The sequence below is a fragment of the Hakea prostrata genome, chromosome 11, assembly GCF_041222555.1.
Source record: "Hakea prostrata isolate BN-2017 chromosome 11, UWA_Hpros_2, whole genome shotgun sequence".
In the NCBI taxonomy this organism is placed as follows: Eukaryota; Viridiplantae; Streptophyta; class Magnoliopsida; order Proteales; family Proteaceae; genus Hakea; species Hakea prostrata.
Window position 1 is genome coordinate 1,631,277 of NC_142610.1, and position 23,773 is coordinate 1,655,049.

Below are 23,773 nucleotides of genomic sequence, written 5' to 3' on the forward strand. Positions count from 1 at the left end.
CATAGACTAAGCACAAACGAAATTTATCCTTGATGCAAAAGCATGTCATCAACATAAAGTAAAAGATAAATGAAAGAATAGTGCTAAACCACAATAATAAATACAACATCAAGGAGCCTTGAACCATTCTAAGCATGAATCACAAACCTTATACATGCCTAGGAGATGTTTCAAGCCAAAAGACTAATAAAAAAGACTAGTCCACCCCCAAAAAAGCAAGGAAAAAAAAGCCATCTAACACCATCAAGAATGCACATCTAATTGTTCAAGTTCAAGATCAAAGAGAGAGCTAGGGCAAGAAGCACTAATAGAATTATGTTAAAAGGGAAAAATATAAATCAATTCCCTCAACTTGGGAAACCCTAGCACAGCTGCCATACCAGGTTGTTCAAAAGAAAAGAAAAAAACCCACAAACAAGTAGTTCTTTCCTTGGGCTATCTACAAGAGTCCAAGTCTGATTTTTCATTAAAGATTCCATTTCATCTCCAGGCAACAAGCAAAGCGTATCCACATCCAAGAGACTCTTATAGGTTCTAGGCTACATCCCAAGCTGGTAGCACATTAAAGTATAAGAAATTAGATTGGACTCCCATAGATTCATACATATTAGCATATCTAGAAGGCCTATCTCTTAGACCTATCTCTAGCAAAAAAACCATCTAAAGGACCTCATCTAAGCTCTTCTAACATCAAAAGAATCACACCAACTCTAGATATCATCCCAACCTTAGGATCGATTCATCAACCTCGCGACTTATCCCAACTCCACCTCAAATATAGCCTTGTCTAGATCATGGTGTTAGGTCTAACACTTGATAACAATTTCAGAAATTCAAGTTCATTCAATTTAACACTCTACTAATTACAATTTCTATCTGTAAACACCAAAGCTTATATCCTAACACCTAAAGGATACCTAGGAAGATACACTTCCTACCCTAGGCTCAAGTTTACCCTTGTTTTGATGAACAAAACAAACACAACAAAGGGTTTCAACAAATTGTAATCAGATGCACTTTACTCCACCTAAAATCGGGTGTTCAAAATCAACAGAGGAACAAGGAGATTTGTTAATGACATAACAAGGACAGGGAAAGATAATTTCTTATTTAAGCTAGATTCAATCAACATGCACAACCCTCCATGATTGTCCTATTCATCCTCTAGCCACCCATCGGAGGAGTATAGGTGATGTTCTATGTCTAGTAATACCATGTTCCTTACAAAAAACCGAAACTTTCATCACAAATTCAAGACCATTATCGGTTCTAAGTTTCTGATTTTCTTTAGTTGATTTTCAACCAATACTTTCCATTCTAGAAATTTATCAAAGACATCGATTTATCTCTAAGAAAATACAGCCATGTCTTTCTAGAATAATCATCAATAATAGACAAGAAATATTGGGCACCGAAAGAGACAAAAGTACATTTGGACATCCCCACAAACGAATGATATATTCAAGCACATGAGAGGTCTTATATGAAGAATGGGGGAATTTAGTCTTATGGAGCTTACCCATGGACACATCACAAAAAGTCAAAGGGCAAATTTTAAGACTTATCGGCCACTTTGTACAAGTGTCCAAGCCCCTACTACTTATATGACCGAGTCTCTATGCCATAGCTCCACCTCACTAAGAACCCCACTAGAGAGATGAGCCCCTAAAACCACACTTCCATTTAAGAAGTATAAACCATTCTTCAAATCAGAGTAAACAACACTACTACCCCTCATAACCCTAAGAGAACCATCCCTAAAGGGTAAGAAAAACCCCAGAATCAAGTTGACTCAAGGACAACAGGTTCCTCCTAAGTCCAGGTACATGTCTCACCTTTTCAAGGTCTCTAACAGTCCCATCATTCAATTTAAGTCTAATTGATCCAATCCCCACAACATCACAAGCATGATCATTACCCATTAATACTTTACCACCACTAATAGACTCAAAAGTGATAAACCACTCCCTTCAGGAGTCATATGAAAGGTACAACCTGAATCTAAGATCCAGCATCATGATCACTACAAGATGAAACCACTAGTGCATCACTAGTAATATCACCACAGTGTAGCCTCCATTCTCCCATTTCCATTTTCACTTTGCAACTTTGAAGTCTCTCTCTACAAAACTTCTAGTGTCCTCCTCACAAAATAAAAACCTTTATGTGTTAATCTTTCCATTAAAATTGATTCACATTTGCAGCCATCTACAACAAACTTATCTTATTATTATTGAACTTCTTCTAGTTTCATGCATACTCTATTATGAATTAACATATAAACCCTCACTAGCATGCTTTCCCTTCTTCTCACATTTCAATTCTATATCCCTAATTTTCAATGCTTCCATCACATCATCAAGGGTTATAGATTTTCTATCATACTTAATAACATTTTTCACACCAACATGAGAATCAGACAAAGAATTCAATAATAGGACAGCAAGGGTATTATCGGATAATTCCTCATCTAGATCAGCCAAGTCACATGACAATCTATAAAATTCCTCTACATTATTAGTTAGAGTCTTAGAAGCATCCATTTTGAAATTAAACAATTGTTCCTTCAATAATGTAATATTAGGAACAGATGCAGCTTTATAAAGAGTTTCAGTTTAAGCCAAACCTGAGCTGCAGTCTTACAATCTCTTATCCTTCTCATAACAATGTTACTTAAATGCAAAATAATAGTGCTATAACACATATCTTGCATATCTTCCCTTTCTTCTTTAGTCATGGTCAAGGAGATCTCTTTATCAGTCTTCAATGCCTTGTGGCATTTATTTTGAACAAGAATAGCATGCATTCTGTTCTTCCACACCATATAGTCTCCCTTACCATCAAATTTCTCCAACTCATACCGGGTTGGTGCCACGACAAAAGAATAAGATATACAATCAGTTTGTATCTTAATTAGTAAACAAGTAACACAAGATATTATTCACTTTATAATATTTCAGAATTTAATCAATCAATAAATCTGAAATAAAGATATAATAATATCAATTTTATACAAAGAGAACAAGTAGAGATCACCAATGTTTAACAAACTGTTAAACCACAATAAGAGTATTCAAGAGTTGTTTATTGAAGGCAATATGGCACTAAATAAAAAAAAATCAGAATTTAATCTATATGTTTTTATAACCAAAAAATCAGAATTATACTAATCTGAGATTATAAACTTTAATTTATCATCTATCTCATATATACACCATGTTTATCACAAAATCCCAATTCAATATGAAAAATCCCAAAGAGCCGAATTAGACAAATAATCAGACAAGCAATTTTAATTCTTCAAATTGAATCAATAGCCAAGGAAATTGTATTCAACCAATACCAATAATGTATATCAATAAAAGCCCTCAATCAATTTGAGAAGAAACCCTAAGACAGGGATTCGGCCAAGCTAGCGTTTATCACCACAGCAATAGATGAATAAGAATATAATCTAAAATCAGATTACTAATTCTATCCAAAAACATATACAAACGATCAACCAAGAGTTAACAGATTAGGTCAAGAATCGTAACAATGCTTTGATGCCAAAAACTGTTAAGAAAATCTAGTTTAACGCAGTGGAATACCAACAAGAATCAAAGAGACAGAAGCAATCACTCGCACAACACAGAGTTTTTACTTGGTTCGGTCAGAAACCTACATCCAAGGATGAGATATGCTCTCACCAAGCTTATGCAATCGAAGAACAACAGAGAAGGATTATAGCCCTAAGATCAGTGTGATAACTCTATACAAAAGGTAAAAGAAAGAAACATCAAGACAAGGAACAATCACACCTAAAACCACATATGACAGCCTTGCTTCTTCTTCCCTGGAACACACAACCGAGAGTACCAAACCAGCACCTCCATGCCCAAATAGCAAGTAATACTTGCACACCTTTACAAGAGTAAACCTCACAACAAAGATCAAGCAAGGAGCAGCAATGGAGTCTTCTTGCGCATGAGCAGAATCACCAAACCAGAGGAGAGCAAACCCTAGAACCCGTGAGAGAGATTGAGAGGAGAGAGAGAAAGCAAAATGAACAAATAAATCTGAAAACCCAAAACCCCCAAATTACATACATGAGATACAACAAGGGAAATTACTCACATACCCTCTAAACAACTCAATAAGACTTAACCTATCCTAACCATAGTGAAAAGACTAAACTGTCCCCTGTATCATATTACAACATACACTTATACCACAACTTGAGAAATCATGATGCTGAGATGAGAGCTTCTTGTTCAGAACTTCTGAAATCAGCATAAAAATGTCTTTCAAAATGAGGGTTCTCCTTCTTTTTTCTTCTGTTTTTATTGTTTTTGGTTTGTTTGGTCCAGGGGTCTAGATCGGTTGCTTTGTCAGCTCAAAAATCAAGCGGTCTATTCACTTAACCCCTCTTACAATCATCAACGGTCACGATCTTTTTTCGTGCGATCAAATAGCTGGTTCAATCATATTAAATGCGCAGGACTGAAGCATCGCAATAGCATCACAAGTTAGGGAGTCCGGATCGCGACCCGCGAAAGTGCTCCCCCGACGCTTCCTGACCACAAACATCAGTGGGCCCACGGTGAAAAATACTTTTTGAAAAGAATAAAATTTTTTTTTTTCACCAGTGGAACCCATTGGTTTTTGTAGTCAGGAAGCCAAGCGAGCACCCTACGAGGAGAAGATCCAGATTCGAGTTAGGGAGGGGACGAGGGTGGCACACGTCGGTCACTTCTTCAGGTTTCCATAAATTTTGGATACCTTTTAACGAATAAAAGATAAATTTTAGATTCCCCGCCCCGGGCCATTTGAGACCACACCGTGAGAGATGCTGGCCCATCGAGAGGATCGCTCGGTTCCACGTCTGAGTGTGCCGTCACTTCATGGAGCGGAGAGAATCAACGCCATCCAATCACAAATCAGTATCTGAGATGGAAGAGAAAGGGCTCTGGCACTTTTGCCCTCTATCACACTTCGTTGGCCTCGTCGCCTCCACGATGACCACAAATTTCAAATTTCACATATAATCGAATCTTTCATATCTTCAACTCAATTTAGTCAGAGTCGAAAAGGAAAAATTGGAAATGTATTGTGGATCTCAATTTTAAACTAAATCAACTGCTGCATCACTCATTTTGGTGAACGACTTGCTCCAAGCATTCCTCACTGCTGTTGCTTCTTATCATCTCTTTGTTTGAATTGCAGAGGAAAAAAATGGGTCTAATTTTAGAGAACGTCTTGTGATTGAGGTTTTGGATTTCGAAATGGTAGAATCAGCTGCGTCGTGCATATGCTGCGGCGTCTTCTTCCATCGGACCTTAAAGCCGCTGTCTTCGAGGACCCTGAGCTTCCCATTCCACAATTTCTCGTACTCATCTTCTTTCCGACCCATTCGCCTCGTCTTCCAGCTCAATGACTCTCCATCCTTCTCTGGCAACTCATTCATCATCAAGAACGCTAGCGGCAACGGCAAGAGTACCAGAGCCGATGGCACCAGGACCACGCGGGCTGTTACCACCGCGACAACCTCTGCAGCTCCTCAGTCATTGCATTCAGAGGATGAGCAGATTCATCATCAACAGCAGCAGAACACCGTGAAGAAGAAGAAGAAGAGTAGAAGGAAGACCACCACGTTGACGGCTATAACGAGGAAGCTGGAAGGAGGGGCGCCGGTGAGCTTGCAGACTCTTTATCAGAACGGCGACCCACTTGGGAGGAGGGATTTAGGAAAGAGCGTGGTGAGGTGGATTTCAGAAGGGATGAAAGCCATGGCCTCGGATTTCGCCACAGCGGAAGTACAAGGTGAGTTCTCTGAGATCCAGCAGCAGATGGGTCCTGGCCTCACCTTCGTCATCCAAGCTCAGCCTTACTTCAATGCGGTCCCTATGCCACTGGGTCTCGAATCACTCTGCCTCAAGGCCTGCACCCACTATCCAACCATCTTCGACCACTTCCAAAGGGAGCTTCGTGATGTTCTCCAGGACCTCCAACGCACCAACCAGGTCCAAGATTGGCGCAACACTCATTCATGGAAGATCCTCAAGGACCTCGCCTGTTCAGGTTCCTTCTCACTTCTCATTTTCTTTCTTTGAAAGCGCACTTCGTTTGTTTTGTTTGAGGTAGCGATGAAGATAGGGAGGGATGCCAAAAGTACAGCTACAATCAAATAGGCATGAATTGCAATCCAGAAAGCCGAATAACACAGAAACTAGCATCTCATCATAGCTTTTCAAATGGTTGTCATCACACACATTATCTCATTTTTTTGGGGTATAGGTTGTCGGTGAAGTTAAGAGGAGGAGTTTTCGGTGTGGAGCGTTGTAGGTGAAGTTCAGAGGAGAGGAGGAAGGAGAAATCTCAAAGTATAATTTAGGCATTGAATGGCTTGAACAATGCCGGAAAGGGTAAAACGGAAACTAGCCCCTTTTCTGACTGAAAAACTTGTGGCGAAGAAAGTGGCGAACTTGCATAGCTATGGGTGAAGCTACTCAGTGCGGGGTGGGAAGGGAAGCTGGTGTTATATTGCCTTTTCTTCTTCTCTTTCCAATTTATCTTGTATTTTCTTTTCATAGGCACACATTTAATAATGGAAGGTGATATTGAGATCATGCTTTTGCAGCTCAGCATCGGGCAATTGCACGGAAGACTTCCCAACTGAAGATTGTCCATGGTGGCCTGGGAATGGACCTTGAAAAGGCCAAGGCTATACAAAGCAGTATTGACAACTTTACAAAGCGCATGTCTGAGCTTCTGCGTATTGAGAGGGATTCTGAGTTGGAGTTCACTCAGGATGAACTGGATGCTGTTCCCACGCCCAATGAGGATTCAGATTCTTCCAAGCCTATTGAGTACTTGGTCAGCCATGGCCAGGCTCAGCAAGAGCTGTGCGATACCATTTGCAATTTGAATGCAGTTAGCTCATCTACAGGTCAGAGAACATTTTTCATTATCCCTCTTCAACAGCAGCTGGTTCTTCGTATGATAGTATCAGATGATTCCGTGCCTGTTTGGCCTTGGCCTCGGCTTATATCCATAATTTCAGCTATTATGTTTGCAGGATTAGGAGGCATGCATTTGGTTCTGTTTAGGGTTGAAGGGAACCACCGATTGCCACCTACAACACTTTCCCCTGGAGATATGGTTTGTGTGAGGACATGTGATAGCAGGGGAGCAGTTGCAACTTCTTGCATGCAGGGCTTTGTTAACAACTTGGGAGATGATGGTTGTAGCATCAGTGTGGCATTGGAGTCTCGTCATGGGGATCCCACATTTTCTAAGCTCTTTGGCAAGAGTGTTCGCATTGATAGAATCCATGGATTGGCTGATGTGCTCACGTATGAGGTATAGATGAGATAAGCTTATTTGTTTTGCATGGTTTCTTCAACTACACAAAGTAGTGTTTGCTTGCATGAATTCTGCTTGAATATTATAATTTTTCAAAAGTTAGAGTGGCTCTCTTTGGCTTCAATAACTACTTAATAAAATGCCCTCATTTAAGAACTTACATTTGGCCAGTTTCTGTTGTTTTTGATTGTCATTTTAAGACATCTTACAGAAGCAACCTCAAATTCAATCCTTTTCTGTATCCATTTAGACAACTGAAGATTTCACCTTTGCTGTGCTGATTCATGAATGCCTTTATGGAAGATATTGAATTATAAATTTCAAAGCTTCTATACCATGCTTGTAATGAAGGTTGGGTAAACTGTTATCTAAGTGTTATTTGCATTTGATGTACTGCTTCACAGTTATACTGTCAACTCATGACATTGATTTACGTGGAGATGTGATGATGGTTAGTCCATGTTTTAGTCTTTCTGAATTGTCACCATTGAGGTTGCCGCGATATCTTATTTTGATGATGGTTAGTCCATGTTTTAATATTATTAAATTGTCACCGCTGCAATTGACATGATATTAATCTTTGTTTGCAGCGCAACTGTGAAGCCCTCATGCTGCTCCAGAAAAATGGTTTGCAAAAGAAAAATCCTGCAATTGCTATTGTTGCCACTCTATTTGGAGACAAAGATGATGTTGCATGGTTGGAGCATAATGATTTGGTGGAATGGAGTGAAGTGGAATTGGATGGAGTACTAGAGACTGGAACTTATGATGATTCTCAACAAAGGGCAATTTCTCTAGGTTTGAACAAGATGAGGCCTGTACTAGTATTACATGGTCCTCCGGGTACTGGAAAGAGTGGTTTGCTTAAGGAATTGATATCAATTGCTGTTCAACGAGGTGAAAGGGTGCTTGTTACGTCACCTACAAATGCAGCTGTAGATAACATGGTAGAGAAGCTTTCAAGTACTGGAATGAACATTGTGCGTGTTGGAAATCCAGCTAGGATATCTCCTGCTGTAGCTTCAAAGTCTCTTTGTGAAATTGTAAATTCACAGCTTGAAACTTTTAGGAGAGAGTATGAAAGGAAGAAAGCAGATTTAAGAAAAGACCTGCGACATTGTTTAAAAGATGATTCTTTAGCTGCAGGTATACGCCAGCTTTTAAAGCAACTAGGAAATGCATTGAAGAAAAAGGAAAAGGAGACTGTGAGGGAAGTATTATCAAGTGCTCATGTTGTACTATCCACCAACACTGGAGCAGCTGAGCCTTCAATTCGGAGACTGGAACCTTTTGATTTGGTTGTTATAGATGAAGCAGGGCAAGCAATTGAGCCATCTTGTTGGATCCCAATTTTGCAGGGCAAGCGCTGTATACTTGCGGGAGATCAGTGGCAGCTAGCTCCAGTGATTTTGTCTAGGAAAGCCTTGGAAGGTGGACTAGGTGTATCTCTTCTAGAAAGAGCATCGACTCTGCATGAAGGGATTCTTGCTACCAGGTTAACAACTCAATACAGGATGAATGATGCAATAGCAAGCTGGGCTTCAAAGGAGATGTATGATGGATTAGTCCAGTCTGCTTCAACTGTGTCCTCACACCTCCTTGTTGATTCTCTATTTGTCAAGGTACATCTCTATATTCAAGTTTTGTCAAGTTCTGTGTTGGATGTTGATGGTATCTTTGCATAATGGCTTCCCAAAGAATTTTTCTTCGGTATAAAGCTTGAATATATTGAAACCTTTTTGTTTTGAATCTTGTTTTATGTTTTTGAGTTTCTAATCGGATGGCATATATGACTGTATTTCTAGTGTTCTGGCACTAAATTTATTAAAATCCAGTCAATATCTGTGTCTCTAGTTCTCAATTGGGAAAATGGCTTCAATCAAGTTACCTGTGAGAAGATGTGATGTTTTCCTTGCTGCTCTTATAATGCAGCTCAAGCCTATATTTACTTTTTAAGTCAGAACTACAAATCAAGCTGGTGGTAATAGTATAGGATTGCGAGGGCTTAAGAGATAGAGGAAATTAGGGAAGGAAAAAGAAATTAAGGTTCCTTTTTTATTTTTATATTATTTTAATTTTTTATATAGGATTTTGAAAGGTATTAACCTTGACTAATGTTATAGAGTTGCCAGCTAAGCATGCCAGCTAGGATTAGTTGTTGACCACTTGACTCTTGTGTGTAATTTGTAAATGTGTACAAATACCTCTCAGATCTAATAAACTGAGATATTGTTGTTTTCTAAAACCTAACATGCTCTGGATCCTCTACTTTGGGCATCTTTTTCTCCACTCAATCTTCTATGTCTTTATCAGCATATTCTGACTCTGATTGGGCTGGATGTCCTGATGATAGACATTCTACTACTGGATTTTGTGTGTTTTTGGGATCTCATCTTATCTCTTGGAATGCCTGAAAACAATGTACTGTTTCCAAATCATCCACAGAGGCAGAATACCGTGCAATTGCGGCAGTAGCTACTGAACTTATTTGGATTCGATCTCTGCTGGGTGAATTGAGAGTGTTTTTACCTTTTGCTCCTCAGGTGTGGTGTGATAATATTGGGGCAACCTACATGACAGCTAATCCTGTATTTCATGCTCGAACGAAGCATGTTGAAATTGACTTTCATTTTGTTCGTGATCTTGTTTCTACAAAACAGCTTATTGTTCATTATGTTTCAACACTGGATCAGTATGCTGATTTGCTTACAAAGGCTCTTCCAAAGATTCGTCATCATCTTTTATGTCGCAAGCTTACGGTTCTGGACCCGTTAAGCTTGAGGGGGTGTGTTATAGAGTTGCTAGCTAAGCATGCCAGCTAGGATTAGTTGTTGACCACTTGACTCTTGTGTGTAATTTGTAAATGTGTACAAATACCTCTCAGATCTAATAAACTGAGATATTGTTGTTTTCTAAAACCTAACAACAAGGAAGATGCAGAAGTAAGAGAGTTGGGAGAAAAATGAAGAATAACTGATTATAGACTAAAAGATAATTACAAATTCAGAAATCCTAGTGAAAGTTGCACCAAAAAACTATTAGGGCTTCCATAGAAAAGAGAAGTTCTTTGGGCAGCCATTGTGCAAAGATTTATTCAACATTCGTCGCAAAAGTTGACAAAACATTATAATGTATAGGAATTGAGACTAATTACAACTTTAGAATCCTAATGAAATAGGACTGTTAAACCTATGAGGTACACAAACACCTAATGCTTCCAGGAATATTAAAATTTGTGTACCACTGTTGTGTGTGTGTGTTTATTTATTTATTTTTAATATTTATAATTAATCAGATCTCTGGTCATATTTAGTAACAAACTTCTCATACAATCTCTAACAAAATGGAATGCTTTGTATTATTATCAATAATATTATTTCCATTATTTTTTGTTATCGTACTGGATAATTAGTATCATTATCTGGGGTATCAGTACATGACATATTTTCAAAGAAGTTTTTCTTGAATTTATACTGTCCAATATGTAATTGATACGGGACAATGCAGGTAACTTACACCACCTTTTGACATGCCCACCAAAAAAAGGGGGGGGGGGGCTAACATTGTTCAAATAATGGACTGACTTCATATTTTGTGTAAAACAGTGTAAAGTTATAGGTCTATTTCTTCCTCACCCCCTCTCAAAAATGTCATTTCTTGTTATGCATCACCTTACAAGAATAATTCAAATCCTTGCGGCAATCTGATACCTATTTACATATTGCATAATAAGGTGTTTTATGCTTCAAAACCGTAATTTTTATGTATCAAGAGCATTTGTGCATTTATTGATTATTTTCCATGCTTATCTGAAGCACATCTTATGTCTCTTAAAATCACCCATCTAGGAGGGGACTAATATCCTGTCCATTTCTGACAAGGAAATGGACCTTGTAGATGTGAGACATGTGTCCCAACATCACATCAAAAGGTTGAGGTCCATTTACAAGTCACATCATTTTTTTAAAAATTTAATCACAATTCTTTGATGTGACTTATAAATGGATTTCAACCATTTGATGTGATGTTGGGACACGTCATACATCTACAAGGAAATGGACGATATAAATTTCCTCAAGTATGATACCTGATACCAATACCTAAATCCTTGATTATGATATTCACTTTTGGAAAACCAATTTACCAACTAGAGAAAAAGAGGAAACTTGGAATTTCATGGCAAGATAAAAGTATCAGATTATAGGTTTACCATGATCATTTATATGTTTGTAAATAAAGATTTTTTTCGCCATTTATTTGTCTTTTTTTTCTTTTCCAGGGGGTGGGGGAGGTAATCCAAGTTTTGCTTTAATGAATTTTTTCATTCGTCCAAAAAAGTGTTGGATTACTATAAATTGTTATTGACACTATGGCGTTTTAAGTGCAAAGCATCTTGTTAATTCTTGGCATATTCTAATTGCAGCCTACATGGATAACTCTCTGCCCGTTGCTTTTGCTTGATACACGAATGCCATATGGTAGCTTGTCAGTTGGCTGTGAAGAGCACTTGGATCCAGCTGGCACGGGCTCCTTCTATAATGAAGGCGAAGCAGATATTGTTGTGCAACATGTCTTCTCCCTGATTTATGCTGGTACGTGTGTGCATGTGTGTGTGCCTCTGGGATATGAATTGCTACTTACACATTCTTGCTGTGTCCTCTCTAACTCTTTTTTTATCCATTACATTTGTCTGTCATTGATAAACTCTCAAACACTGCACCACTGAGTTCCCAGCAACAGAGAAAATTGAAAATGAAAAAAACAGCAAGAATGAAATCTCGATTACCCAGAGTCCGGTGCTCCCCTGCAGTATCCTGCTATCAACAAGACAACCAAAATCTCTTCTTGCTTGACCGAACTGCCTCACCGTCCATGTCTGAGGTTCTGAGGTTCATTACTGAACCCCTGCCTGCACACTCATTGCTCTCCACATGTTCCACTTATTCTCCTTATTTACACATAAATATCTGCCTGTTTATTCTCTTTATTCTCCTTATTTATTCATTAGTGACTGCTGGTCTAACTTCCCAGCAGTGGGCCTAGTGCCAAGAGTGTATACTTGTGAAACCAGTTGCCTATCAACTCCACCCCTTTTGAGTTTCACCATGTCTTCGAGGTGGAAATCAGGAAACTGATGATTCATCTCACTATAAGCCTTCCAAGCATTCTCACGATGTCGCAAATGCTTCCATTTAATCAATGTAGCAACCGTGAGTCAGTACAACGGAAGGCTAGCAGCTTTTCAGAGGCTAGTGTCAGCTCCAATATTCAGCCAAGCAGGTTGGTAGTGGTTGTGACTGAATGCCTTGACGAATAACCTTCTTCAGCTGGGATACACGGAAGACTGGGTGAATTCGGGAGGTAGCTGCTAATTGTAGTTTATAGGTTACAAGTCCTATCCTATCAAGAATAGTATAGGTCCATAGGCCCGAGGATTGAGTTTTTTGTTTGGTCTGCGAGCAAGCTTTTGGAAGCAATATGGCTGCAACTGGAGGAAAGCTTCATCTCCCACATTATAAATATATTCGCCGGTACGGATTTGCTGAATTTTGCGTGCGATCCTGGGCTACCAGTAGATTAGCTTTTAGGTCATCCAAAATGCTGTCTCATTACTTCATTGACCTTAGTTGTTTGCCCATCCCAATGAAGCATGGACGATGGTTCGTGCCCACAGAGCATGGAACGGAGTCATCTTGGTGGAGGCATGATGGGTAGTATTGTACCATTCCTTGGGGCTTGGGCAGCCGAGCAGAAAACAATACAGGTAGACTTCCAAACACCTGTTAACCACCTCTCTTTGGCCATCGGTTGGAGGGTGGTATGAACTACCGTATTTGAGATTAGTCCATGCAATCTTGAATAGTTTGGACAAGAAAGTGCATAGAAAAGTCAGTCAAAATCAGAGAAGATAAGAGTGTGCTTATCCATGTAACTTGAAAACCTCCTTGTGAATAAGATTTGCCACATCATGAGTTGTGTTGGGGTGGAAAGAGCCAAAAGTAGGTGTACTTGGTCAACCTGTCAACTACAACCAGTATGGTATTTTCTCCCTTTGTCTTTGGCAACCAATGAAATCCATGCTGATATCCTCCCGTACACGTTCAAGTCCCAAGGGGCTCATGGATTTGATATTTGCTCCATTGGCAAGTGTCACAAGTAGCTACAAGGTCATGGATCTCTTTCTCCATGCCGACCCAATGTACAACCGCTACAATGTGCTTGTAGGTATGTAGAAAACCAGAATGCCCTCCATATGAAGTGGAATGAAATTCAGACAGCAGCTTGGGGATCAATGGTGAGTCTTTTGCTATTACTTGCCTTTCTTCATGGTATAGAACCCTATTTCTCAACTGGTACTTAGGATGATCAGTTGCTCCCTAAGTAAATCCTGAATGATGGTCCAGAATTGATTGTTATTGCTGACTTCCTCAATTATCTGTTCCCCTTCTTGGCATATGCTGGTGGTTAGAGCACCCAATTGTAATTCCCCTTTAGACTGCTGTGGCAGGGTGTTGGCAGCCTTGTTTTCTGCGTGCAGTTTGTAGATGATCCCAAAATTGTAGCCCATCAATTTCATGACTCATTTATGTGGATCAGTAGCTAACACTTTTTGTTCCAACTTCCAAGAGATATTTTAGAGTATGCTGGTCAGTCCTAACTTTGAAGTGTCGGCCTAGTAGGTAATGTCTCTAATTTGCCACTGCTAGTGCAATCACCACCAACTCCTTATAAACTGAATTTGTCTGAGCTCATGGGATGAAGCTTGAATCTGATAAGCTATCAGTTGAGCACTGCCCCATCGTAAAACTTAACGCATTGGTCGCCACTTAGAAAATCGTTGTCAAAATCAGGCATTGCAGAAACTGGAAGTTGTCATTAGACTCATTACATTCTTGAGTGCTTGGAATGCTTTCATGGCTTCCTTGTTCCAAATGTAAGTATCCTCATAGTTGAGTGAGTGGAGCAGCAATCTTCCCATTGTCTTTCATAAACTTTCGATAAAAACTGGCCAGTCCTAGAAATCCGTGCAAAGCCCTCAGACTATTGGGTATTGGCCACTCTAGCGTACTCTTTAGTTTTTGAGGATCTGCTGCGACACCATTACTAGAAATTGTGGGGCATAGGTACTCCGACTTTGCCACTCTAGGTGATTTTTGTTTTTACCCCCAAATGATGATGCACTAAGAGTGAGAAAGCAACTCACTGGTTCACACGTTCCTCCTTGGTCTTGCTAAACAGAAAAATATCATTAAAAAAACACAAGTATAAATTTCTATTTGTCTTCTTGAAATTCCTCATTCATTGATGCCTAGAAAGTTAATAGAGCATTTGACAGACCAAATGGCATGACGACAAACTTGTGCCGTCCATTCTGGGTTCTAAAAGTGGTATTCAATTTCTCCCTCATCCACTTTGATTTGGTGGTACCCAGCCATGAGGTGAAGTTTGCTAAACACCATTGCTCACCCTAGCTCATCCAAAATCTCATTTATTGCGGGAATGGGAAACTTGTTAGGAATTGTGGTTTTGTCAAAGTTTGGTAGTCCACACAAAGTCTCGAACCACTATCTTTTCTCTACACTAGCAACACCGGGCTTGAAAAGAATCTTATACTCAATTGGATTATCCCTGTGGCCAACAATTTGCTCATCAATTTTTCCACTTCATGCTTCATACTTCTGGGCATGCGGGCAGGGATAGGTCTGGTATTTGGCGGATTGCTGCCATGTACTAGTTTGATGCAATGGTCAATGACCCTTTATGGTGGCAAACCACTATGCTTGGCGAAAAGATGCTCAAAATCAGTCATCAACTTTTTCCAGGGTGGGTAGATGGAGCCTTGTACTTCTGGTTCCTCGATCACCAGCAGATGAAGCCAAAATTTGCTCACCACCTGTTTGCATCGTTCTCTGTAGACCATGAATAGTGGTTTCCTTACGCAATGAAGAGGCGGGTCTCCTTGCAATCTGCCCATTTTATTCGGAGCTCATAGTCTACCATCTCCAATTACTTTTGACTTTCCCTAGCGTGGACAACCCCTCTACGCCTAGGATTACATCAACATTGCCTAAATAGAATGGTAGTAGGTTCAGAGTAAGAATGGCTCCACTGCGCTTGATTGGCACTGCATGACAATTTCCTTAACTTGTTATGCACTGCTTGTCTTCCAACATGACTTTGAAGCCTTTCCCTTGTGACTCCAGCCCTAATTCTAGGTCTCTGCCTACAAAATTGTGTCACTCTATAGTTGACCAGTGTCATGACAGGATGATACCCACGAACTAGCCCTTACAACTTCAATGTTTGGTTAGAATTGGTGCTTCCGGTTGCTCTTCTGGCTCATCACCATCAATCTCACCTCTTGGTTCACAGTTGTCACCAGTTAGCAACATCATAAGCAACTGCTTGTCAGGCCAAATCTGGTTGTATGAATAAGGGCCATCAAACCTGAAATACAGGTCTTGTTCATACTTGGCCCTTTGTTCTGTCGGAGAAATCTAGCGGTAGGTGGTGCTTTGTCGATTTCTTGCAAGTGCCGTCACTTGGGAAGAGGACGACTCTTGCAACTTAACTTGAGTCTATGGCTGGGTCAAGCTGCCGGTTTGTGCCGCTCGAACAGGGACTAGGTTTGATGCCTGCGTGGGATGTTAAACTAACTCTCCAGTGGCGATCCTTTATGTTGCACTTGTGCTTGTAAGTGGGCTTTGGCAAGTATTGGGCCTTGTCTATGCCTGTAGGGTGTTCTTTTGTGCTTCAACAGCCAGTGCTAGATTAATTGTTTGGCCTAGTGTAGTTGGGGCAAACAATCGTCCCTCAGCCTTCATGCCTTCCCTAAGTCAAGCAAGAAAGATCCCCTTCAGCCAGTCAGGGTCTCTTGCCAGTGTCGCTTCCAAAAGCCATTCAAATCTCTCTTTGTACTCAGCCACCGTCCGTGTTTCCCTAAGTGTTATCTACTCTTCATGGGGTGTTTTCAATTCTGGGGACATAAAACGTTGTAGTAAGTCTTCAGCCCTATTCACGATTGGAAAGGAGCAATGAGTTCTTGAAATTGGAACCATCCCAATGCTGCACCATCGAAGTGGATTAGGGCTGCTGGAAACCTCTCTTCTACGTGCACACCATTGATTGTGAAATAAAATAGAATCTTCGCCCAAGGATAGAGGTGATCCTAGGCGTCGATGGTGAGCATCTCTCTGATTTCCTTTGCTTGTCTCCTGGACCAACTCTTTGTCCTTTTCATTTCGTGAGGAAGCCCCACATGGTATGTGCTGAGTCGATTGTTGTAGAATGGCTTGTATAGGTCAGTGTGATCCCAACCCCTCTATTTATAATAATGTGGAAAGAAGACTATTACATAAATACTCTTACTTGGGTAACAAAAAGTAGAAAACCACATGAATTAAAACTCCTGGAATTGAACTCCTAATAGAATTCAACCAACACTCCCCCTTAAGTTGAGGCATAGATGGTAGTCATACCCAACTTGCCTAAGAAAATCTCATTCCTTTAAACCCTTAGCGAAAATATCTGCCACTTGGTTTCCAGATCTCACAAAAGGCCTATAGATCAGCCCTTGTTCTAGCTTTCCTTTGACAAAAAATTTGTCAATTTCGATGTGCTTAGGTTGATCATGTTGCACAAAATTATTGGCAATACCAACGCCTTGTTATCACAATATAGCATCATAGGATTTAGAACTTGAATTCCAATATCTTCTAGCATACCTTTTAACCATAGTAGATCACAAATTCCACGAACCATGGCTCTGTATTTAACTTTTGTGTTGGATAAAGCTATCAGATTCTGTTTCTTACTCCTTCAGGTAATTAGATTACCTCTAACAAAGGTACAATTACCTAAAATTGACTTCTTGTCAGGAGACCCAGCCCAATTTGTATCAGTGTAAGTTTCTACCTTTAGATTATTATTGGGTGACAAAAGTATTCCTTTTCCCGGAGTTCCGTTCAAGTACTGCAAGATTCTGGTAACAACCTGCATATGAGTTGAATATGGACTATGCATCGAACTGTCTTACTATTCCTACAACATAAGCAATGTCTAGCCTGGTGTGGGATTAGTAAATAAGCTTACATACGAGCCTTTGATATCTTCGTTTTTCTACTAGTTCACCCTCTTTCTCCTTTAGTTTAGCTCCAGCCTCAATAGGGGTATCAATTTGCTTTACAACCCAACATTCTCACTTTTGATAACAAATCTAAAACATATTTCCTCTAAGATAGGTATATACCCTTCTTTGATTGAGCCACTTCAATTACTAAGAAGTACTAAAACTTGCCCTGGATCTTTAATCTCAAACTCTTTGCTAAGAAAGTCTGTCAATCTTTGTATTTTCTCACCATTATTCCCTGTGATGACAATATCGTCCACATAAACAATGAGAAGCGTGATGTTGGTACTTGAATTCTTAACAAACAGTGTAGATCAACATTGCTTTGCTTGTACCCAATGGAGGTCACTGCCTTTTGAAGGTGTCCAAACCAACATCTAGGAGACCGTTTCGACCCATAAATTGACCTCTTCAACTGACAAACTTTCCTTGCAGTATTGTGATTAGGAAAAACCATTTGGGATATCCATATAGACTTCCTCCTCCAACTCCTTATGTAAGTAGGCATTCTTTGCATCTAGTTGGTGCTGGTTCTTGTCTTTGTTCACAACCACAAATAACTGAACTTTGACAATGTTAAGTTTCACAATAGGGGCAAAAGTCTCTTAATAATTAATCTCATAGGTGTGGGTAAACCCCTTTGCAATTAGTCTAACCTTCAACCTGTTGACCGATCCATCTATATTTTGTTTAACCACAAACACCCATTTACAACCCATGTGTTTTTTTTCTTTGTTGGAGGAAGTGTAATTAGCGCCCAACTATCATTTTTCTTCATTGTCTGCATTTCCTCTACTACAGCTATGTTCCATCTCTTATTAGCATAGGTTTCCTGCAAACTTTTAAGAACAGAGATAGATGATAGAGATGATATAGAAGCACGGTAAGAGTTAGACAAAGTGTCATAAGAAACATATTTAGCTGTGAGATGCTGAGTATAAGATCTAACTCCTTTTCTAACTACAATAGGAAGATCATAAGAGGATACCTTAAGGGATATAGTAGAATCTAATTTGGGAGCAAGAGACTGAAGTGGTAATATGTCATCTTTCTTCACTTGCTTTAGCCGATTGTAATTCTTCCTCTGATAAGTTTGCACCTCCTTATTTTGGTCAATCTTGTTTTGAAAGACCTCAATATTGTGCTTCATAGGAGTGGTCTCCCCCTAACTAGGTTCTTCACATGGTTCAGAAAATGAAGGGGGAGAATTAGAATCCTCCCGTATACTGGCTGAAGTCTCCCCTGGTTAAACTCTTCCTGAGCTCCAAAATTGTGTTGTGGTAGTGTGTGGGAGTCTATGTTTGTGGTAAGAAGGTCCAGAGTTGGAAAAAACACTTCTCCTCTAAGACTCTCCACCTGGAGTAGTGTATAGGAAGGCCAAAACTCATTAGTAATTACATCCATGGATACAATAGTTTTTCTGGAAGGAGAATGATAACATTTAACCCCTTTTGAGTAGCAAGAATACCCCGAAATACAGAGCATAGGCTGTGGAGAGCCAACTTACTCTGGTGGGCTGTGATTTTGGCATGACACATAACCAAAAACCTTTGGGGGAATAATAAAGGTAAAGGAAAAGTCTAACTCGAGAATCTCATTAGGACATTTAAAACCAAGTATTCTACTGAGCATTCTATTTATAAGGTAAGAGGCAGTGAGTTTGGCATCACTGCAATATTGGTTAGGGATAGTCATAGCAATCATAATAGAACGGGTTATATCTAATTGATGCTGGTTATTCCTTTCGATTAGCCCATTTTGGGCAGCTGTATCAACACAACTGGTCTGGTGTATTGTGCTAGAGTTAGAGAGATATCTTTGAAATTCACCATCTACATACACCGAACCATTGTCACTGTGAAGGATCTTCGCAGTGCATTGATCTTAGTTTAATCCTATTATGAAAATCACGAAAACATTGAAAAATCTCATTTTTTAAAAAAATTTTAAAAGATAAATCCACTCAAAACAAGAGGAACAATCAATAAAAAGTATCAAAGTATCTATGGGCAGTACTAGAGATATTGGTAGGGGCCCCATACATTAGTATGAATTAACACAAAAGGAATAGATTTTCTATTTTGAAGAGAAGGTAAATATGTATCTTTGGGCAGTAATAGAGACATCGGCAAGGGGCCCATACATCAATATGAATTAACACAAAAGGAATAGATTTTCTATTGTGAAGAGAAGATAAATAAATAGAGTGAGTTTGTTTCGCGAAAATGTATACTTCACCAAAAAATTATCCTTGTTATAGGAAGAAACTAAAGCAAAAAATACTTTCTAAAAAGTTCCTAGAGGGGGGTGACCGAGCCTATGATGCCCACTAATGAAGGTATGACATTACCGAATGGACCTGATGAGAAGTTGTAACCATAGAGGAAGTAGATCCTTTAATCAGCTCCAGCATATAAAGTCTATTGTCTAGTTTACTATGTCTAATCTCCACCCCTATTACTAGATCCTGGAAGACATAGTAGGATGGAAAAAATGTCACTTTACAATTCAAGTCATATGTAATACTACTAACATAAAGTAAATTAGTAGAGAATGAAGGAACATGCAAAATTTAGACAAAGAAAGAGATGGAAAATGCCAAGTGGTCCCTTTTCCAGCAATATAAGAATAAGAGCCATCAACAATTTGAACTTTATTTTTCCTGAAAGTTGGAGAATAATATAAGAAAAAGAAAAGAAAAGAAAAGGAAAGGCCAAGGAGAAGGAAAAGAAAAGAAAAGAAAATTTACTTTACAGATGCCCCAAAAAAAAAAACAGAAAAGGCCAACAACTGGTGGCATCAATGGTGCTGGAAGGGAATGTAAAAAGGGGTTGGCAAATCTGAAATGGAGTAGGAGAAGAAAAAGAACAGTAGAAAAATTGTAACTTGCCTGAACTTGCAGAAGCTTGAGGAAGTCAGAGCCAGGAAAGATGAAGAAGATGGAGTTGTGGGTGGTGCAATTGATTAAAAAAAAGAGGCCGGCATCTAAAACTGAAAGTAAATGGAATAAAAGGAAAAAGTTATGGGATGCTTAGCTTTAAAAGGGACAGGAATCTTAGTCATTGTGAATGCCAATTAATACAACTAGGCACCAACTTGGGCAATAGATTGTCTTAAAAAGTCGGATACTCTAAATTGTTGCTAGAATTAAATCTTCAATCAATGTCAACGTACACTGTCACAGTCTCTTCTTGCAGATTCATTGAGTCAAGAGATTGAATAAAGACCTCATATCCTAACCAGTGCTATCTTACAAGTTGTTTTGTAGTCAAGCCTTCTAATAAAACAATGATTCTGCATTTCCTATTGCTTGATCTTTGATTTTCTTCGTATGGTAACTTTGTGTTGTCTTATTCGTTTGAAAGTATCATGACATTCTCTTTGGCATGGAACTTGCTGTCTATAATTTTAGGGTTAAGTTAACACAATGACCAGGTTTTTTTGTTATGCTGATGTTAATGCATTATTATTTCAAACTTATATGCAGGAGTTAGGCCAAACTCAATTGCAGTGCAGTCTCCCTATGTTGCTCAGGTACAACTTTTAAGGGAAAAACTCGAGGACTTTCCAGAAGCTGCTGGTGTTGAGGTTGCAACTATTGACAGCTTTCAAGGTCGAGAGGCTGATGCAGTAGTTATATCAATGGTATGCCTTGTATGCTTGTATTAGTTCTCAGTTATGACTATTTTATGACACTAGGGAGAATGTTGAACAGTGATCCAGCTGGGTTTTTTTTATCGTCCAGAATATCTAAGAATCCTTCCTCTGCTGGAAGATAGATCCTGTTGAGTGTTGGTTTGCCAAGTATTATTTATTAGGAACTCGTCACTTGGATGAGAAAATATTTGCCTTAGAAACCTGAAATTGCAAGCTTTCTTGTGAATACCTAAAACAGTATAACTTTATTATTTTATTTTTTGTCTTATTTTTCAAATTAAATTTCAAATGATAGGCCTTGACTTCTCTGGAATCTGAGAAATCTTAAATATTCATTTCCCACTTTTCTTGTCTCCTCGCTTCGTCTTTATTTTTAATTCCTCTTATGCATTTTCCTGTGTGTGGATCTCAGATTTTACCATTTTTATTTTCAAAAGATCCATGTAGCTAACCAGACTTACTTAGAATCAGGCTGAGATGATGTTGTCATAACTATGGAATTTCCAATTCTGTTTATTTAGAATCTCATGCATGGCTCAACTGAAATTGACAATGACAGTAACAACCTTAGTATGGTTACCTAAAGTGTCTGAATTCTCTCATTGGAATAATTATGTTCATGCATTTCTTCAGGCACTGGATGCATAGAAATATTAACTCCTACCTGCAGTCAGATTGATTATGGATGGATCAACGTTAATTACATGATGTTTAAAGACCTAAGACATTTGTTTCTTATTATGTAGGTCCGGTCAAACACACTGGGAGCTGTTGGATTCCTGGGTGATAGCAGGCGAATGAATGTTGCTATAACCAGAGCACGCAAACATGTAGCAGTTGTGTGTGATAGTTCTACCATATGCCACAACACTTTCCTGGCTAGGCTCTTGCGTCATATCCGACACTTTGGAAGAGTAAAGCATGCTGAGCCTGGCACTTTTGGTGGTAATGGACTTAGCATGAACCCCATCTTGCCATCCATTAATTGATCTGCAATGGCTGGTTACGCATCTTGCCATCTATTAATTGATCATATTCTTTGGAAAGGTGTGAGTAGATACATTTTCTTGTCCGCACCTGGTACCACATTGATTATTTCATGTACAGGCCTGTAAATTATTGAAAGGGAAAAAGAAAAAAAGAAAACAGAGGAAGCATGTAAGTTTGAAGGGCTGCAGCTACAACCATTTGGATCAACATAATCCTGGTTGTATAGTTGCAGATAGTTAATCTTTAATGTATACACATTCTATAGCAAATTGGACATGCAAATTAAGAGAACCATTTAGGGATGTTAATTAAGGAAATTTAACTCATATATTCAATTTTGTTGTTGCATGCCATTGCCATCTACATAAGAACTCCAGTAATCAAAATTGAGTTGCTGTTACCAAGGTCAGATGTCTCAGACTGCCAATTTTGATCAATTTTGCAAAAGATAACCAGATGATGACAATGCTTTTGGTAGATGTGTGCTGAATGCTGTTGTTTGCTTTTTGGTCTCTATTTCCCCCCCCCCCTCTTTTTCCCCCATTGGTTTCAGGAATTGAGGTTGTCCATGACTAGGAAGATGGATAGTTAAGATTCCAATGCATCTCTCTTTTCTGATGTTGAATACTGAATAAGTGACCTTGGCTTTTGGAGGTAGGCTGAGAACGTGAGATCCCGTAAACCCATATTCCAATAGGATTTGTTTTTGATGGAATAAAAATACTTCACTAAGATTTGCTTACAAAGAGGCTAAGATGCTGCAGTATCACCAGCCAAAGCAGCAATGTGCATCAGAGTTTTAGAGCTGACATGAGGTACAAAACAAGCATTTTTTAAAACAAAAGCATAGGTAAGAAAGGGAATCAGGTGATGTGGCCATTTAGTTTAGGTTTTGGCAGTTGTTCCAAAAAGGACTATTAGACATAAGGTATCTTATGTACTTCATTTGACATAGCTAACATTATCTGAGATGCTGTGGGACGGAATAAATGCTGACTGTGGGGGCTGGGGAAAAACTATGTGATCAATTAGAGGTTGCAGCCTAAGTGCTATTACCTTTGATATGACTCATTGCCATGTTGCTCAAGTGAATCGGTTGAAACTGCTGTATAGTCTCCCGATTGTTGTATTTTGGGAGGAAGCAAACAAGGGTGTCATTAGCAGCTACAGGGAACACTCCATTGACAAGGAATTCATAAACAAAATCTATAAGATCATTGAAGTTGAATCCTGAAATTTTTGATAGAACAATGGTGGGAGTTCGTTAGGACTGAGAGCATTTTAGGCTCCCAAAGACGTCACAGCTTATTTAATTTCTTCTAGGGTAGGGGCTGCACATAAAAGGCCATTAGTTTCTCCGTCTATGCATGGTTGAATGAACTTAATTTCATCCCTTAGTTTGTCAAGATCAATAGGATCTTCCTTATAAGTATGACCATAATGTTGAGTGATTTCAAAGAATAACTCCGATTTGGATTCAGTCCACATACCTGCAGGGAGCCTAAGTTTTAGAATTTTATGTTTTGGTCTCTAGAGGATTACCATAGTGCCCTAGACATTTGCCACTACATATCCTCTTGCCTGTTCCAAAATTTCTTCCAACTCCACTTTTCTTTTCTCTGCTTGTTGTAGGTTCTGATCAGTATCTAGGCC

General features: G+C 39.2%; 1 protein-coding gene across 1 annotated transcript; it reads left to right on the forward strand.

Annotated features, from left to right (window-relative positions):
- Window positions 1-4,988: 4,988 nt before the first annotated feature.
- On the forward strand, window positions 4,989-22,455 carry LOC148999529 (P-loop containing nucleoside triphosphate hydrolases superfamily protein). Its single transcript, XM_089141096.1, has 7 exons — window positions 4,989-6,060; window positions 6,620-6,928; window positions 7,058-7,341; window positions 7,935-8,966; window positions 11,768-11,936; window positions 20,961-21,118; window positions 21,877-22,455. The coding sequence occupies exons 1-7, from the start codon at window positions 5,265-5,267 to the stop codon at window positions 22,117-22,119; spliced, it is 2,991 nt and encodes a 996-aa protein (XP_088997222.1). The 5' UTR covers window positions 4,989-5,264; the 3' UTR covers window positions 22,120-22,455.
- Window positions 22,456-23,773: the final 1,318 nt, after the last annotated feature.